This window comes from Gracilinanus agilis, chromosome 5, assembly GCF_016433145.1.
Source record: "Gracilinanus agilis isolate LMUSP501 chromosome 5, AgileGrace, whole genome shotgun sequence".
NCBI lineage: Eukaryota > Metazoa > Chordata > Mammalia > Didelphimorphia > Didelphidae > Gracilinanus > Gracilinanus agilis.
Window position 1 is genome coordinate 264,081,501 of NC_058134.1, and position 19,424 is coordinate 264,100,924.

The following is a 19,424-nucleotide window of genomic DNA, read 5'->3' on the forward strand; positions in this document are numbered from 1 at the left end:
AGTGCTTCTTAATTTTAAAAGATTAATATCTTACAATAACACAGGAATAGCACTAAACTGCTATTGTAAGCCAGGTATTGTAAGCCCCAATTCCCTTTGTCTAAGACTCTCCTCACTGGCAGAAAAGGAATTCCCAGGGAATTGGGAATTCACTGAGATATATATAAGGGAAGTGAGAAACGGACAAGATCATAGAATTCTATGTGTCCTCTCTTGAAATCAAGAAACAACATTTCTCTTCTCCTGAGCTCTCAATGACTCAAGCAGGCACAGAGCATCAAATAAACCTTCGCTATTAAGCAGAATTTTACCCAAAAGGACTTGAGACCCAAGGTATTAAAATTAGAACTTGACCCAACATATCTGACAAAAAAGTCTAATGCTTCCACTGTACCATGGCATAAAGTATATTAGTCATTGAAAGCCTCAGGCTCTATCCATTCAAAAACAAGAATCATGGTTTTTTTGTGGTGTTTGTTCAGACATTTTCAGCCATGTCTGACTCTTTGCGAACCCATTTGGTATTTCCTTAGTAAAGATACTGGAGTGGTTTGCCATTTCCTTCTCCAACTCATTTTAGAAATGAAAAAACTAAGGCAAATGAGGTTATGGGATCTGCCCAAGGTCACACGTCTAGTAAGTGTCTGAGGGCCAGATTTGAATTCAGCAGGATAAGATGAATCTTCCTGAATTCAGCCTTGGCATTCCATCCCCTGTGCCTCCTGACTGCCCCTCATTTTTTTTTTTAATGAAACTCAACACTTAAAAATGTGTGGTCTAAAAATATATAAAAATTCAACATTTTTGGTTTTATGTCTACTACTTTAGAAAGCATTTTGAATGTTAGTAAATTTTGACCAAATGCTAATTACCCTTCACTAGTGGTTTTTTTTAATTTTAACAACAAATCTCACAGTAAATATTTTTATTTGCTAATAAAGTGAAGTCCTTAAAACTTCTCTCTAATGTAAGCTCCTCCATACATAACTTCATGTTGACACAAAAAATGACAGGAAATATAGCTTTAATTTAATAAGATTTTAGAATGCTGATAAAAGCACTAAGAATGGTAAGAAAGTATGGAATACGAAAGTAAGAGAACTAGGGCTAGGCTTAGAGAAGCAATGTACTATACATGAAGCATTTGCTTGATATATGGCAATTGCTATAAAAAGCAAGGTTGCTAGGTGGCGCAGTGGATAGAGTGCAGGGCCTGAAGTCAGGAAGATTCATGTTCATGAGTTCAAATCTGACCTCAGATACTTAATAGTTGTGTGACCCTGGGCAATGAGCCCAGTAAAATGAGCAGGCACAGGAAATGGCAAGCCACTCCAGTATCTTTGCCAAGAAAATCTCAAATGGGGTCACAAAGAGTTGGACATAACGAAAAAATGACTGAACGATAAGGAGCAACCTATATGAAAAATTTACAGAGAAATGGGAAGAATGGAGCAAAAGTGAAATAAGGAGAGCCAAGAAAAGAATATTGAAAATTTTAAAACCACAAAAACGTAAATGGAAAGAAGAAAAAATGAATATTGGGTAATTATAATGACCAAATTTGTCCCTTAATAAGAGATTAGAAAATATACCTTCCTCCTTTCCTTACAGATGTGGGGGATTGTGGTTTTAGAACACTACATATACTGCCATGCTCATTAGATCTTGCGGTTAGCTTTGTGGAGCTGCTTTTTTTTCTATTTTCTTTCTTTTGTAGTCTTTGTTACAAAGGACAGATCGCTTAGTAGCAGGAAGAGAGTCAGGATACATTAAAAAATAAAAATAATTTAAAAAACAAATGGTGTGAATAAAAATTAAAATTTAAAGAAAAAATAGCAGCAATTGGCAATATTCTTTTTTTCTTTGCTATAGGACAGTTCTCTTCGATTTCATGTTTTACTCAATTCTAAAGATGTAATTTATAAGCCAACACTTTAGATGTTTGTTAAGACATTATAATTTTTGTTTCTTATTGAGTGATGAACGTGTTCTTAAGAGAATGAACTTATGATGGGTGGAAAATAAAGGAACAAACATGTGCTTCTCCCATCAATTTCTTTGCATGGAGGGGTATCTCAATTCAAAGAATTTTTTGAGGTACCTATTAATGGACCATCCAAACTGGGAATACATATGAATGTATATACATTTCAGAGATAGAAAGGCCTAATAAATGCAACAATAACAACAAATATATATATATATACTCATATACACATGTATACACATAGCTCAAGTCTTGGCTATACCATAAAGATTCCTTTGACTACCACCAGTCTACCATGATCTCTCTTACTTCTGCATCCCTGAAACAATTATCTCATGTGACACTCTCATAGTACTTCACCTTGTTGTATGAGTCAATGTTTTATCTACTTATATATCTAGGTTCTTCCAACTGTAAGTTGAGAGGAAACTGGGTTTTAATCTTCTACATGGCTCCCTTTCTGGCCTCAGTACAGTGCCTTGAATGTCAATAAATACTTTATTGATTAACCTTTTAAGTATCTATGATTTCTAATGCCAATAATTTCTTTGATCAATTTCTCAACACAGTGAATATACCAAACCACCAAACACTGGTGCTAATAATGATGATAACAACGATAAGAACTAGCACTTATATAGCATTTTATGGCTTTCAAAGCACTTTACAAATATCTCATTATATCTTACAACAAGCCTGGGAGGGCAAGTGCTTTATTATTTCCATTTTACACATGAGGAAATTAAGGCAGACAAAGTTCAATGACTTGATCAGCATCACATAGCCAATAAAAGTCTGAGGCTAGATTTGAACTCAGGCTAACTTTTCTGCCCCTCTTCCCTTTCTGTCAGTTACTCATGTGCAGTTCTATTGGTGAATACTAATCTACTGGTATATATTAATCACTGTTTTACATGCTATATTACTTAATACAGCAAATTATGGGGAAGGCACTAAAGGTATCATTATCCCCATTTTACAGAGGAGAAAATTGAGACTTGGGAAGGTTAAGTTACTTGCCCAGGACCACCTAGATTAGTGATTGGCAGAGTCATAATTTGAAGCTAAATCTTCTTAACTTGAAGCCCTACACCCTCTCCACTATTCCAAGTTGCTTTTCCAATTGTAGCTCCTATCAATCATACTAAAGTAAGCCCCTAAAATGTGTCATTTGATTCATTCATCACTATAGGGTAGTCAGAGAAGGATAAGAATAGAGTCTCTGACCCTCAAGGAACTTTCAAACCACTGGGCAAAACAAAGTGTATGTATTAAAAGACAGAAACCCAGGGCAATATACACAACACAGTTCTAATGAGTGGCACAAACATGGAGCACCATGCAACATCCTCAGAGGAAGGAATCTCTATCATAACCTATTAAACGTTAGTCCCCAGAGCAAAGACTTAGCTAATATTGAGGTAAGAGCTGATTAAAAGTTGAAACTCCACAACTCCTGGCTAGTGAGCAATTGATAAATCCAGATGCTTGTGTCCTGGAAATCCTTCGTGTAATTTGGGTTACTTGAAGAAACCCACGAGTCAAACCAGAAATGGCAAGTCTTTGACAATTCTAATTCTCAGTGAGTTCTTACATACAGGTATGTACACGCAGGGATAACTGTATAGATTCAGGTATTATCTAAATGAGGAAATAACAATTTCACAGTCTGGCACCTGAAGAAGAGTGGAAGAGAATTTTAATTCAATCATCAGAAAAGGAAAAGATGTCCAGAGGCAAGGCTAACTAAAAGCAATAAACAGTACCTGCTCTTTGAGCTTTTTGATTAAATGCTAACTTAGGGACAACTACATTTTCCAATTGAATAGTTTCTATTGAGAGAGTAAAGCAAGGAAAGGATAAAGGGAGAAGAAGCCAAGAATTATGCGGATTTTTGCTCTCTTAATTGATTTATTCATTTGACAGATATGTTCAGAGTTTCAGGTACTTTGGGTGATGGAAGATTAATAAAACGTGGTTGCTGTCCTCAAGGTACCTCAATCAGTAGGAGAGGTGAAACAGTATACAAATATTATATATAATATAATATATACAGTATGACTATATAACAGTAAATGGGAGATAAAGACTCTTCCATGGAAGTTCAGAGAAAGGATTTGACTTCTCTGGACCTCAGTTTCTTCCTCTGTAATATGAGGGGGGTTTAGATAAGGAAGGGAGGAAGAGAATAAAGGAAGATAAGTTTATTAGAAGGGATATATTCTGAGCTAGACCTAAAAGGATAGGTAGGGTTTTGAAAAGCAGAAAGTGTGTTTGTGGGAATTGAGGGAGGGGGGATCAAAGAACATTCCCCAGAGAGAGATAACAATATGGCATCATGGCAGAGGAAAGAATTCTTAACTCAGCATCAAAGTACCTGAGTTTAAAGCCCAATCTGCCACTAGTTGTCCATGGAAGGGTAGGCAGGTCACTTAAACTCTTAGGACCATAGTCTGTAAAATGGGAGTATGATACTAGATGAACACTGGAGTCACTTCCTGCTGTGACATTATGTGTTTTTGTGAACAAAGACACACAAATAAGAAGACACAAGATCTGCTTGGAAAATGATGAGTAAGAAGTATGGTTTGACTAGAGCCTAAGATACATGGGAAGTCACAGAAAGTTAGGCTAGTAAATTGGGGTCATATTCTAGAGAGCCTTCTAGAGTAAAGGGTTTGTTCTTTGGTCACTAGAAAATTGCAAGCTTTTAGATAGGAGCCCAACATAATTAGGACTAATATTGATCCAGGGGCTGTGTACTAGGAGGACTTGAGTGGATACCATTTAAGACATGGAAACCAGAGAAACGACTACAGCAGTAGCATTGGCCAAACATAATAAAACATAATACATAATACACATAATAAACAATAATAAGAGTCTGATGGCTGGAGGTAAAGAAAAGGAAGCTCTGAGACCAATAATATCACAGAGGTAAAATTCATAAGACCTTATGGTTAACTAAACATAGTAGGTGGGAAATGGGAAAAAGTCAAGGATGAGTAACGAAGGTGTTGGGTGAGCCTACACAACTGGGAGAATGACTTTTCCATAAATGGAAACATGGAAGTCAGAAAGAGGAGGAGGTGCTCTGGAAGGGAAGATGATAAGTTCGTTTTTTTTGTCATGATGAGCTCGAGATACCAGCAGGATATCCAGGTGGAAATAATTAGCAAACATAACAAAAGGATGAAGGAAAACATATTTCTGTAAAGGTGTAGCAGTGAAATAAGCAAACTGAAAAACCCCAGGAGGCTGGTGATGGGGATAATGTAGTGTCTTGTCACCTATTTCTATTCTCATTCCTTAACCAAAATCATCCCTGTCATCTAATGAATCCCTCTATTACCATAAAAAGTTTTACTTCCAGAAATGACATTCTAAGAATGTCACTCCAGCATACCCAGAAGAATGTGAATAACTTACATGTATTTTAATTCTCTCCCATTTAAAATAAATGACTTGATTTTTGTAACAACTTGTCAATTTGACATTTTGGTTGAGCTAAGGAGGAGGGCTTAAAGCTCTGTTTTGCCTCCGAAGGATATAGAGAATTGATTTCTTTTCATTTATGCGGAAGTCCAATAGGCAAGCCAGTTGTGTCAAGTCATTACGATAACATTCAGCAGAAGTAATGCATTAATGTTGGATGATCCTGCCGGCAAATTACAGCATGTGATACAAAACAATTTCTGGTTTATTATTTTCTGTTTGCCTCTTCGTAAAGGCAAAATAAATATAGCCAGGAAACAAACATTTGCATAACACTGTTGGTATTCAGATTGATTCATGGCTTTTGAGGTGGAATCAGCCCAAACCAGGAAAAGCTTAGAAAAAGCACATTCTTTTCAGGAGGCACCTGCTTTGACCACATCTAGTCACCTCTCATAGACAGCATAATAAGAATCACGTTTAAAATGTGTCTCACATCTGCTGTGATAGACCTCGCGTCGGACGATTTTTAAATGAGGGCTAAAAACTCTAAAGAGCTAAAGGAAAGTTGCAATGAGATGCACGGGCCTCTGTCGGCTTGAAAGAAATCATTTTTCTGGTATTTACAGTGGCTAGGCTGGAAGCTCGTCTACACCACCCAAGGTCACAGAAGTTCCCCAGGTTCCCTTTAGAGTATAAGTTGTTATGCAGAAGGAAAACTATTACTCTGAAGAGAAACACTTGTGGGAAGGCAGGATGGGCCATGCTTTCGATTGTGAATTTTTATGTACTTCAATGAGTCATTAAACTCCAACCATTTCTGTAAAGAAGCATTTGTGCTAAATACTCCAAACTATAAACAAGAGTGTATTCCTTTAAAAAAATAACCATTCTAGTAAACTTAAAAACATCACGCAATAATGTGAGCAATATGTATGTAGGAAGCGATCCATATGTGAATAATTGTGTTATAAAAACAGAGCATAATATACATAATTGCTTCCCCCTTCGTGTATTAAATTATTTTGCTTGCTCTTGTTGAAGAGAAGAGTGAAACACAATCACCATTGATAGAAAGTGTTTTAATTGAAAGAAAAAATGGTTTTCCTAGAGCCTTCTTATTCTGCTTTGAGGAGAAGGCTAAACAGAACAGCTCTGGGAATTCATGTACCATGATTTAAAATGATGAAAGGCTTCAATAAGTACTAAAAATCTTTATTGTCATGGTTCAAAGAATTACTCATGAACTTAATAGCTGTTGACCAAATCGAATGGTGGACATATCCCAATTTATGCTTATCTTTATAGCTGCCCAGCTCTTGGTGGTGGTGTTAAGCCAGTGTGGGGAGAGATTCTCCTGGTCCCTGGAATTTATTGTGATAGTGTAGATCAGAGAAGAAAAGTGGGGTGTTTTTTCCCTCTACCTCTGCCTGCTAGGTTCTTACAAGCGTTCAAACCAAGCTCATGATTTCTGAACCCATGATACCATGAGAGAGAGACAGAGACAGGGACAAAGAGACAGAGGCAGAGAGAGACAGAGGCCAAAGCAGAGAGAGACAGAGACAGAAAGACAGAGAGAGACAAAGAGAGAGAGAGAGAGGTGGAGAGAGAGAGAGAGAGAGAGAGAGAGAGAGAGAGAGACAGAGACAGAGACAGAGACAGAGACAGAGACAGAGAGACAGAAACAGAGAGAGACAGAGACAGAGACAGAGAGACAGAGAGACAGAGAGAGACAGAGGCCAAGGCAGGGACAAAGAGAGAGAGACAGAGAGAGAGAGAGTCAGAGAAAGACAGAGAGAGACAGAAAGACAGAGAACTAGCCCTGCTTTCTCTTCCCTTGCATTCCAGACAAATAACCTTCTTTCCTCCATTTCTTCACCTGTGGCTAAATCTAAAGACAAGAAGGCAAAGAATGACTATGCAGCAATGACAAGGGAAACTCTATGTGGAGTGACAACTGTTCCCTGATGCCAGTTAAATTTCCTAAGGCAAGGGAGTCACACCCTCTGCGGTTTTAACAGCTAAAAATCCCAGTCACTGAGAGTGAATGCTTATTTATGCTTAAAATCAAGTCCTAGTTTTTTAACTCTTATTTTCTGTCTTAAAATCAATACTAAGAAGTGGTTCCAAGGCAGAAGAACAATAAGAGCTAAACAACTGGGGTTAAGCGTCTTAGATTCAATACTAAGTATTGTTTCCAAGGCAAAAGAGTGGTAAGGGCTAGGCAGATGGAGTTAAGTGATTTACCCAGAGTCACACAGCTAGGAAGTGTCTGAAGCCAGATTTGAGCCCAGGACCCCCCATCTCCAGTCCTGATTCTCTATCCACTGAGCCACCCAGCTGACCTTTCCCCTCCCCCAGTTCTAATCCTTAATAATTGTGCAACCACTAACAAGTATCTTTACTTCTCTGAGCTTCAGCTTTCTTATCTGTAAAATGGGCTTAATGCTTACACTGCCTACCTCACAGAGCTATTAATGTGAAAATGCTGTAAACCTTAAAGCACTATAGAAATGTGAACTTATGTTCTAGTTGTGAAAGTCTCTTCCCTTCTTCCTAGGAGGTAGATCATGTTTAGATGAAGAGCACTAGACCAAGGGAGGAAAGAACTACTCCGCATTCCAGCTCTCCCACTTATAGCTCTTGGACCTTGAGCAAATTACTTGAACTCAAAGTCCCTCAACTTCTTGAAATAATTTTAAAAGAGACCTAACTTCCAGTTTCACTGATATACCAAAACTTCAAGGAAAACTCCCTCTGCCAATGCAGATCCATACCGTTCTGCATCTCAGAAGATGCTTCAGATGGCATGCAGTCCAACCCTGCCTTTTTACAGCTGAGGAAAATGAGCCCCAAGGAGATTAAAGGATTGTTCCAAGGTAACACAGTATCAAAAATGAAATTTGAACTCAGGATCCCTGAGTCCAGAGACTACAGTCTTTGCACTATCATCAGCATTAGTGTTGCCTAGGGCATTGAAGTTAAATGACTTGCTTGGAATCCCACATGCCCAACATGTGTCCTGAGCACCAGTCTTCCAAACTACATTACTTCAAAACTGTCTTGCAAAATGAGGGAAATGATGTATGTTCTTATCTATCTCAAATAAGATAATGACTCTTGCAGCAGAGTGGACGATGACCATATACATGGCCATGGTGAAGTCCTTTAAAGGCTTGTGCCCTCATCTGTAAAATGAGGGATTGGACCACATAGTCTTTGTGTTCCCTTCTAGCTCTCAACCCCCAATCCTCAAATCCTTCCTAAGACCTAAAGAGTTATTTAAATATCTGTTAGTATTTTTATTTTCCAAACTAGCACCTTCATTTCATACAAAATAATTGTCAATGATAACATAACAATTTCCTCAAGACTTGAATTGTTCTTATTGTTACTGTCATTGTTGAACAAAGGGAAAAGACCAACTTGTTTGGCTAAAATACCTTCAAGTGTTAAAATGGGAAGAAATGAAGATGGGGGGGGGGGGGATTTCGCACCAGCTCCTTTTGCTTCTGGGTGAGATAGAACCTGTGTGTCTGCAACACAAAGGATGTAAACAGACCCACCCTCAGCAGCCTTAAAGCTGCTGTTCTCTAACAAGACTTTCATCCCCTTCATCCCTTCCAAGCCTGTGAGCACCTTGGTGCTCGCTCATGGTCACACTCTGAACTCTCTGCCCAGATACTTAGTTGAAAATTAGCCATAGGAGACAGAAGAGAATAGAGGCAGATGTTAAGGAATTAGGATGGAAGCAAGTCAAGCCTGGAAAGGAATGAATGAACATAAGAGAAACTAGGTGAAATAACTGTTCGGAAAACTATGGGAGATTTCCTCAAGGCTTGGGAATATAAAAGCTTTCCTGATCCCTTAAACTGTTAGTTCATTCTCCCTCAAATTATTTTGTATTCATTTAGGTGTTTTATGCCCCTTCCTAAAGACAGTGAGGTCTTCCTAGATGTGTGACCCTGGAAAAGTCACTTATGCTCCATCACCTAGCCCTTAGCACTCTTTTGCCTTGGAACCAATACATAGTATTGATTCTGATTTTAACCTTGAGGAAGGTTAAAAAAAAAAAAAAGACTATGAGCTCCTTAAGGGCAGTCATTTTCTTGTTGCCTTTGAGTCTCTGGCATTGTTTTTTGCCTATTATAATTGGTACTGAATAGATTTGGGGTTTATTGAATTCAATTGGATTGGATTGAATTAGATTAGGATTGATTTGCATGGGAACAGCTGAATGGCTCAGGGGATTAAGACCCAGGTTTAGAGTCAGGAGGTCCTGGGTTCCCATCTAATCTCAGAGACTTCCTAGCTGTGTGACCTTGGGCAAGTCACTTAACCCCTATTACCTCACCCTTACCACTCTTCTGCCTTGGATCCAATACACAGTATTGATTCTACGACAGGAGGTAAGGGTTTAAAAAAAAGGATTGATCTATACCCTTGGCACTAAAGAAAGGTAGCTCCTGGAATGATCAAACCACTTCAATATATATTCCCAAAGTTTTGCAATATCATTCAATGCTGGAGCTCTGGGTAGCAAAAGCATACAGAGGAGCATCTTAGGGGAGTGATAGTAAAGGATCGCTAGTATTTTTCTTCCTAAACCCATCTTTCTGTGCGCTGATTATCAACACAAAGAAGACAGCATTATTCAAGTGTTGGGAAACAAGAAGCAGGATTTCACTGAGAGTCAAGAGATTCTCCAGGGGTGTCCAGCTGCCAAAAACAACCTAAGAAAGTAGGAAGGACCAAAGAAAGTAAAATCATGATCGCACTAAAGAGGAAAAGACTTTTTGTTTTTAAGTCAAATACTCTAAATGTATTATCCTGTCCAACCAACCACGTTAATCCTTAAACCTTAAGCAGGAGAACCCTTTGGGGAGAGGGTAAGGAGAGGGACATGCCTATGATTCCATTAGCATAGAGAACTCCTGATAAGGAAATTCCCTCTCCCAATGCGGATCAATCAGCACTAGGTCAGTAACAGTCTCAGAAAGTTGCCTGGAGCTCTAAGAAATGAACAGGCATGTCAGAGGCCGAACTAGAATCCCAGCTCTGAGGCCAGCTCTGTATCTACTACTCCATTTGGTCTCCCAGGTGAACAATCTTCTTTCCAAATAAGGTGCCTAATGAGCATTAGTCATGCCTACAAGATGCCCCCACCAACCAGCCAATCATATGCTTCAGCTCTCTGTAAACGACAATATAATTTCATGATCTTTTGCAAGTCATTTAAAATATCACTTGAGAAAACCAATGTCCACATGTCTTCATGCTTGGAACTATGTCTTCATACAAAAGTTTTCATGCACTTAGAAATCACTGGGAAACTAGCAGTCCTGCTTCTCAAAGTTTCACATAAAATCAGCAGCCTTCACTCAGAGGTTCCCCCAACTTCGTAAATTCTTTTTCATAAAGAGAACCATGACAACCCTTTGGATACCAATAGAATGAAGCCCCTAAAAAGTTCAGATGAATTCAAGCGGGGGGTGGGGGTAAACATCTATTCAGAATTACCATTTAGGACTCAATCTATCTCGTAGAAACTGGGACAAGAGAAAATCCAGGTGAATCAGTGATGTGAAGGAGAGGGAGAAGGGAGAAGAAATAATCACTTGCTTCATTTGATCCAAGATTCAAACCCCAAAGTGGATTCAATAGGACTATTACAGCTGTATATCTGAACAAACAAAAGTCATCAAATTAATTCCATGATAGAATCAGAAAAGACAGTTCAGTATTGGAGAAATCAATGATTCTCAAATAGTTTTTGTCCAAGGGCAAAAGACATGGAATCATTCATTCCCACTTGCTCCTACAAAACAAAGTTACTCACCCGAAATGAATGCAAAGGATAGTCATGCTTTTGATGAGAAACCAATGAGTTGATTTTCTGGGTTTTATTAAATAGCGTATGGAAAGAAGAAAGGAAGCATGGGAAGTGGACAACTGATCAGCTATGAAACCAAAAATCAAGGGATCTGGGATCACTTCCTGCCCTTGATACATACTAGCTGTGTGGCTGTGGGCAATTCACTTAACCTTCCAGTGACCAGCACAACTCTTTAAGACTATAAGTTTAAGATGATAAAGAGCAAATCGTCAATCTCCATTTGATGGAGTTTCTACACTAGTAGTTTCCTACATTTAAGAAATCACAGGTTCAGAGCCCTGGCACAAATATACGTGTAAAAATTACTTGTGCATATATATAAAATATTATATTAGATATTGAATTTACATGCATGTAAGGAAGATATTCTCTGGGCCACTTGAAAAATTCCCCAAAGACCATGAGACATTCCTAGACCCCATTTTCTGCACTGTTAATATAGAAAAAGAAACTAATTTGACAACAGTTTTTCCTTTTAACTCGTTGATTTAAAATACTGAAGACAAGTCAAACAGACCCATTTAGTGGTGTTGGGTTTTCCCCCCCTGTTTCTAAGTGTTTTGTCAAGCACATTACAGACACAACTGAGGTCTGCCACTGGAGAACATTCTCCCTTTTGAAAGTGAGTGAAATATTCAGCTGCCTTGGGAAAATTTCCTTTTCAGACAGACCATCTGGATCTAAATAAAGGTACCCTACTTTTAACATGGGCCTGCTCACCATCTGGCCACCTACAAGAGGCAAATGCCTCAGGTAAATGAATACTTTACCTACTTCTAAGTAAGCATGTGCCCACATAGCACATGAAAGCAAAGGAAATGAGAAGGGAAGGGAATGTACATATATTAAATGACTACTATGTGCCAGGCACTGTGCCAAGCACTTTACAAATATCATCTCCTTTGATCCTCATGACAACCCTGGGAGGTAAGTGCAGTTATGATTCCCATTTTACACATGGAAAACTGAGCCAAACAGTTTATATGACATGCCCAGAGTCACCCAGCTCATAAATGTCTGGGTCTGGACTTGAACTCAGGTCTTCATGACTCCAGCCTCAGTACTCTCTATTCACTGTACCTGTCTAAAGCAGGTAAAACACACTTTGGAAGATTATTACATATCTATTCAGGGGGAAAACACTGTCAAATAGGGATATGTTCTACCTGAAAGAATCATTTTGCTTAAAGATGCAAACATTTTAATCCTAAAACAATTATTGCATTTACCATTAATCACAAATGGTAAGTTATCTCTTCCAGAAAGTCAAGTAGGTTGCCTCAAAGAGATGGGTTTTCACCTTCTCAAACAGATAAATATTATACTCCCAAGAAGAAGTGCACGCTCTACACTTGTAGTTTCACAGGACAGAAATTATTGATCCCAACTTCTCCCTTGCCAATTTGCAGGGTATAAAAATGTTGCATTTTTCAGATCAAGTAGGGGCTTTACTCTCCCAATCTGCCAGCAGGGATGTGAGGCAGGTAAGCTTCAAAAGAGGAATCTAATTCTACTTCCATTAGCCAGCCGAGTTCTACAGGTTTTTTGTCACCAAAGAAAGAGGTCACTGGGTAAATATACAATGAAGTCATATTTTGCAAGTATTTTAAATTATTTGCACTTAAGCGTTGATTTGGTTAGCTGATTAAGTGAAAGTTTTAGGTAACTGAGGAACAAGCCATCATTCACTCCATGAAAATGTAGACTATCTGTATCATTTTTGGAATGCCAATTTACTCAGATTTTTAATGGTAAAATCACAAAAATGAAAACCTATTTATATCTGAAATATTAATTGATCATGTTTTAAAAAACTAGTAGTCATACAAGAGAATATAGATATGAGATATTATGACAATTAGAAGATTTGGGGGTTGATTTTTATGCCCCCCCATGTAAATATTCAAACGAATGCTATTTACTATAGCAGCAGTGTAGGAGGATAGGAAAGAGAAACAATTTTCATTAACATACTGCTTAGAAATAGAACTGTTATGGTATTTCTGGAAGCAGAGCTAGGATTTGGGGACTCCTGCATTTCTATTGGAGCAAAGCTCTGAACCATGTGTACTTGGTAAAACTTTCCACCAAGCTAATTCAGACTTTGAGGAAATCGGTAAAAGGGAGATAGAAAGCAAATATGTACAATAATATCTTAGAAACCAAGGGCAGAAAATGCAAACACATTTCACCTCTTACCAGTTATTAGTTGGAAAGCACATGACAAAAAAAAAGTTGTCTGATAATTTATTCCAGGAAAAATGTGAATACTTCATTCTGATGTAAATAGTTTCTGGGGGTTATTTATTTGGTTGTAACAGAGTTATCCTGTGGTACTGTATGCTTTCAGCTAGCAAAATTCTGATTTTAAAAGCTTGAGATTTTTAAAGAAAGGACTAAAGGACTGGCTGGTTTGGGAGTCTGAAAGAGCTGAGGTCAATCCTACCTCTGATGCATATCATCTGTGGGACCACAGGCAACTCATTCAACTGCTAAATGCTCCAGGTGACTTCATGATTTATAAACTACAGAAGGATCTGTATATCTTATAGGATGGAGGTAGATCCCACACTGGAAGATCCCTAAAATGACTAATTCACTGGAGAGGATCACCTTCCTCCCCAAAATTATCTAAAACAATATTTCTTATAAATTACATTGTTGGCTTCCCAAATTCTCCCACTACCACTACAATCTGGGATGTGATAGGGTTGTTTTCTTAAAGAAATGTGGTATTCCTTTCCAATCTAGTTGAAAGATAGAAGGAGATTTTAAGTTTTACAACTGGAATGCTCCATACAGTTATCGTACTATTTAGCAGAAAAACATTGCCCAACAGTTCCTTGTTCCTTAATCACTGGGCTTCTTATTGGGCATTTTGTTAGGATAAAAGCACTTATTCACCCTAAACAATAAAAACTTCCCTGTACCCCAGAAGATGTTATGACTCAGCCTACCTACTATGTGACAATAGCTTCCCTTTGAAAGCTTCTCAGCAGTGTCTTGGGTTTTACAGCTTCTTTCTGGACCCCCCATGATCCCACTCTGCCTCCAAAGTTGTTGATCTTTTATGATTTCCCCTCTGGACATCTACTGCCCTAGTTTGTCATTTGACTAATTTTCAAAATAAAGTAAATGTTACTTTTTAAATGGGTCAAGGGAAGAAATAGAGCAAGAGCAGCACATACTCATAACCTCCAAAGATGAAAAAAGATACAGCTGCCCTGGTCAAAAAAGCACCAAATGGTCATCTCTGAGAGTGACACTGAGACTGCTGTCCCTCAAAAGACTCGAACTGGCAAGGACTAGAGACAGAGGATGGAGTCCAAGCAACTTATGAACTGTGGCCTTAGAGTTGCTCTGAATAAAGTCATTTTTCCTGTGCTAAGGAGGAACCTTGCTTTCACATAGTATGCTGAACACTAGTCATCATCAGTAAAGAAAGAAGTGCCCTGTAATGCAGACCTACTGAACTTTCTGCCATTTAACAAGGTTTCATCCACCAACATCCTCTCTCTCCCTCTCCCTCTCTCTCTCTCTCTCTCTCTCTCTCTCTCTCTCTCTCTCTCTCTCTCTCTCTCTCTNATAGCTTGCTCCTAGGTCTCTACAATATATGTGGATAGGAAGTCCCAAGATCAACAAGATAACAATCTATCAATCAATCTCTCTCTCTCTCTCTCTCTCTCTCTCTCTCTCTCTCTCTCTCTCTCTCTCTCTCCAGACACACAAGCACTCTCTCTCAAATAAGAAAATGGGTAGGAATCTTGGGTGCACCATTCTGAATCTAATGCTGACACAGTTTGTCTATTTTTTTTTTTTAAACAGACATGACATTCGGTTTCTGGTTTCTGCTACTGCTTACAACTTTGTCATCTTGGCTGACTTGCAGGGTCATGGGCTAAATTGCATACTGCCCAACAACAAACTTGTAAACAAACCCCTTTGCTGGTGGTTAAAGATCTTTGGTGACTGACTGCAAGGTATCTACATGGCAATGGTGTTACAAAGGGCTAGAGACTCTGGGAAGAGATCTGAGCAAAGGAAGTGGTAAGAAACCAAGTATGCTTACTAGCCACCCACCCCCTCCCTTTTACCTTTCCCAAGGGCCAAGGAGGGCTAGATTATGTTAAGAGTGACAAAGAGGGGTAGGGTCTGTCTACCCCAGAACGGGCCTCCCTCTCTCTCTGTCTCTCTCTCTGTGTGTCCCTCTGTCTCTCTCTGTATGTGTGTTTCTCTGTGTCTCTAGGTCTGTGTCTGTCTGTCTTTCCGTCCGTCTGTCCGTCTGTCTCCTCCATTCATTCTCTCTCTCTCTCTCTCTCTCTCTCTCTCCCTCTCTCTCTCTCTCTCTCTCTCTCTCTTTATCTATCTGTCCTTTTTTCTCTGCCTCTGCCTATCTATCCTTCTTTCCGTCTTTCCCTGTGTGTCTCACTCTCCATCCAACCATCCGTCCATTGTTTTTGTTCATCCAAATTCTGAGACCCTGTGATGATGACCTCTAGACCCTAGGTGATGATCCCTGTTCTAGGGACAAAAGAACTCTAGGGAGTATTGGAGAGCTTCTCAGCAGGTTTGCCTGCAGAGGGGAAGAGGAAGGGGCGTGCCTCTCACCTCCATGTTGTGCTTGCTTTGACTCAGGAGTCTCTTCCAGGGCTCCAGCCCTTTCCTCAGCAGCAGGGTCTGCTCATAATGGTCCTTGGCCTTTGCCTGGAGCTGCTGGTTCCNCTCTCTCTCTCTCTCTCTCTCTCTCTCTCTCTCTCTCTCTCTCTCTCCCTTTCTCTCCCCTCTCACCCGCATACCTTCTTTCCCCGTGAAGCACGTAGGAGCTGCGGAAGAAGCCCAGCAGCTCATTCTCAATCAAGGCGTTGTAAATGATTTTGAGGTTGTAATTCCTCTGCGCCTCCAGGGTTCGGTTGAGCACCACTACGAAGACCTGATTTTGGGGATACAGGAAGTAGCGGGCAACCTGCACTGCCCCGAAGGCGCGATCCTCTGCCACCTGCACCCTCTCCACCACCACCCTAGAGGCGTGCAGTACGATGTAGCGGGTGGCGTTCAGGCACTCTATCTCCACATTGACCTCCCCGGAGAAAGTAAAGTTTTCCATGAAGATGGTCAGCATCAGGTTGTAATGCAGGGGTTTCAGGTGGCCTGGAAGGCGCAGCTGAGTCCAGGGCTGCCAACGTCCCTGCTCCTCCTCCTCCGACTCCTCCTTGGGTGCTGGGCTCCCGGGAGCGGCGCCAGGCATCCCCGGACGCCCGGGCTCCCCTCCAGCCCGGTGGTCGAGCCGGGACGAGCCTGTGCCGCTGCTGTTGCTGCTGGTCCGAGCCGGGGCCCCGCCAGAAGCGCCGTCTGCCTCAGCCCCCGAGGTGGCGGCAGCGGCTGCACTGGCCCCGCACTCCTCAAAGCGCAAGCTGAGGAGCACCGCGATCATGGTCACCACCAGCAGCGCCAGGATGGACACTGCGAAGCCGAGCACCAGCCGCTTGTGCACGGTGATGTGGCGCTCGGTGGTGCGGGGCCGCACCCCCACCGAGTCCGCCCACTGGTCTGAGAGTCCCCTGCTGCCGCTCCGGAGCGCCGCGTCGTCCTCGATCATCATGGGGCTGAAGGGCACGCTGCTCTTCTCGGCCCCCTCCTTCTTCTTCCTCCTCTTCTTTTTCTTCTTCTTCTTTTTCTTGTCTTCTTCTTGCTCCCGTTCTCCGTCCAGGGCCATCACACGGCCTCCCCCTCCTCGGCTCCCTCGGGCACCTCCTGCGGGCCGGTTGCGGCCGCAACCTCCGCGGCCGCCAAGAGCGCAGACATCTGAGAGAACAGCTGGGGGCCCTGGGCGCGCGACTCGGGGACTGGAGATAGGCGCTGGACCGCGGGCTCCCTGACCCCAGAAGCTTTTAGGGGGGACACGGGCAAGAGCACCCCACAGCGACCGCGCTCCCGCTCAGTTCTCGCATCTCTCCCTGTAGTCCCGGCTCCAAAGGCTCCGTCTGGGACAAGCCCAACTTGGAGAAGCCGCTGTGCCCCTTCTCTGGGCCACCCCACCTCGAGCGCGCCCTCTACTTCTCCAGCTGCGCCTCTGAGCCGCCGCTGCCGCTGGCTGGACGGCCGGGAGTCTTCAGCACATGCTGCCCCCGCCCCTCTTTCAGCCGGCTGCCTCCCGCATCTTCCACACAGCAGCGCTCTCTAGCCTCCTTTGCGGCCGCGGGAGCTTCCCAGCGCGTCTGCCAGTGGCGAGGAAGAGGAGAGAAAAGAGCCTGCAGAGGGACTGAGGTGGAGTCTGGCTGGGGAAGTTGGAGCTCCCGCGGTCTCCGACTCCACCTCCCGCAGTGGTTCTCAGCGTTCCTGGAGCTAAGGAGCTGCCGGCAGCGGCGGCATCCGAGGCGGGTAAAGCCCGAACCACACACGGCACAGCTTGGGAGGCAAGGAGGGCGCGGGGTGATGGCAGTGCCTGAGAGAGAGCCCCCCTTCTCGCTGTTCGTTCCCTTTTCCTCCACCGCCTTGGCCGCAGCTAGCAAGCGGCTTGGGGAGGAGGATCGGACAGCTGCTCTCTCTGGCTCGGATGTGTCTTCCCTCCAGAGATGGCAAGTGAACAAGAAGTGGCCAGGCAGCCTGGACCTTCAGGTAGGTGATGCTCTGGGATCCCTTCCAGTATATATCCCCGTGGGGAGAGACAGTGCGTGTGCGTGTGTGAGCGTGTGTGTATGCGCGAGAGTGTGTGTGTGTGTGCGTGTGCGCGTGTGTGCATACACACGCGCCCAGACTAGATTGCAAAGGCTACCCAGGCTGCATTCAGTGACTGAAACTCCCTGAGAAAGGCAAAGGAGAGGGAGAGAGAGGAGGAAGGGGGTGGGGGAAGGCTGAGCAGCTGAGACAGGCACAGAGAGATTAGAGAGCTTTTCTCCGCTCTGTCACACAAGACACCCACAGCTCCAGAGGGGGTTGCTGAGCAGCCTGCAAGAAGTACATTGTAAATCTTCAGAGCAACAAGCCCCACTGTCACCCCTCTTCTCCTCCCTTTCCTCACCCCTACCATAGCTCCGCCTGAAGGAATCGTAGGAGCCCTAGGCGAATATACACACCCCTGTAGCAAAGACAGAGCAGGCTGTGATGAGATGTGGCATGTGTCAGATTACAGCTCACCCTCTCCCGAGGATTTCCGGGACGGCATGGAAATTGAAGTAAATTCTACAAATCCCTACTACATAGTATACCGTCTACATCCTGTCTTGTGATGGAAACTGGTAAATGCATTGGGTTTGTTTATGTAAAAACTTTTTAATTTTATATAATCAGAATTGTCCATTTTGTCTTCTGATCTGCTCTGTCCCTTAGTTGGGCATGAATTCTTCCCCTATCGTTACTTAAGGAAGGATCATTTCTTCATTGCTGCTGTAAACGATGTGACCTTTGATATATAAGAACGATATACATTTGGAGCTTAACTTGGTATATGGGAAGGTGGGAGAGAAAATAAATGCTTGTTAATTGGGGGGGAAATTTAAAAAGAGGCAGAGTGGGCAAATTTAGGGGAAAGAACCCTGTCTATGCAAAGACCATTAAGAGTAATATTTGCCTTTTTTAATGTCTAGGTTAGGAGATAAATTAATAACATAATATCATCCAGGTGGTCCCATAAGAACATGTTTGCTCTGATCAAGTTAAGAATGGAAGCAGTTTCCAGCTCATTCAGGTCTTATACTAAATTACCCAAGAGTCAGTGGAACACTGCTCAGTTGTATTGTGGAACTGATCAAATGACCATTTTACTTTGCCAGGCTTGTTTGTTGTGGCTTTCCAATTTGAATCCTAAAAAGTTGCTTAAACCTTCTTAGAAGAGTTATCTCAACAGGAAGTGTTTGCTGGGTTGCATATTAGACAGGCTTGACAGCAGGGTGCAGTTAAGCATGTTGAGGAGTTCTCTCTGCCTCTTTATGAACTGGCTGCATTTGAGAGGAATTTTTATTTTAATTCAGAGGGAATCGGAACCTAGGACACATCAGCCATTCGGAATTAAGGTGGCAAAAATATGATTAGAACAATTCTCAGAAAGCTATCTCCTGAAAGATGACATGAGACACAGGAATTCCCAGATTTAAGAAAGCCAAATCCCCA

General features: G+C 41.9%; 1 protein-coding gene across 1 annotated transcript in view; it reads right to left on the reverse strand.

The window, feature by feature from the left end:
* TRHDE (thyrotropin releasing hormone degrading enzyme) overlaps positions 1–17,031 on the reverse strand; it is a 455,256-nt gene extending 438,225 nt beyond the window's left edge. The window contains exon 1 of the mRNA XM_044679190.1: positions 16,115–17,031. Coding sequence (XP_044535125.1) covers positions 16,115–17,031 — 917 coding nt within the window. The remainder of the gene's footprint in view (positions 1–16,114) is intronic.
* Positions 17,032–19,424: the final 2,393 nt, after the last annotated feature.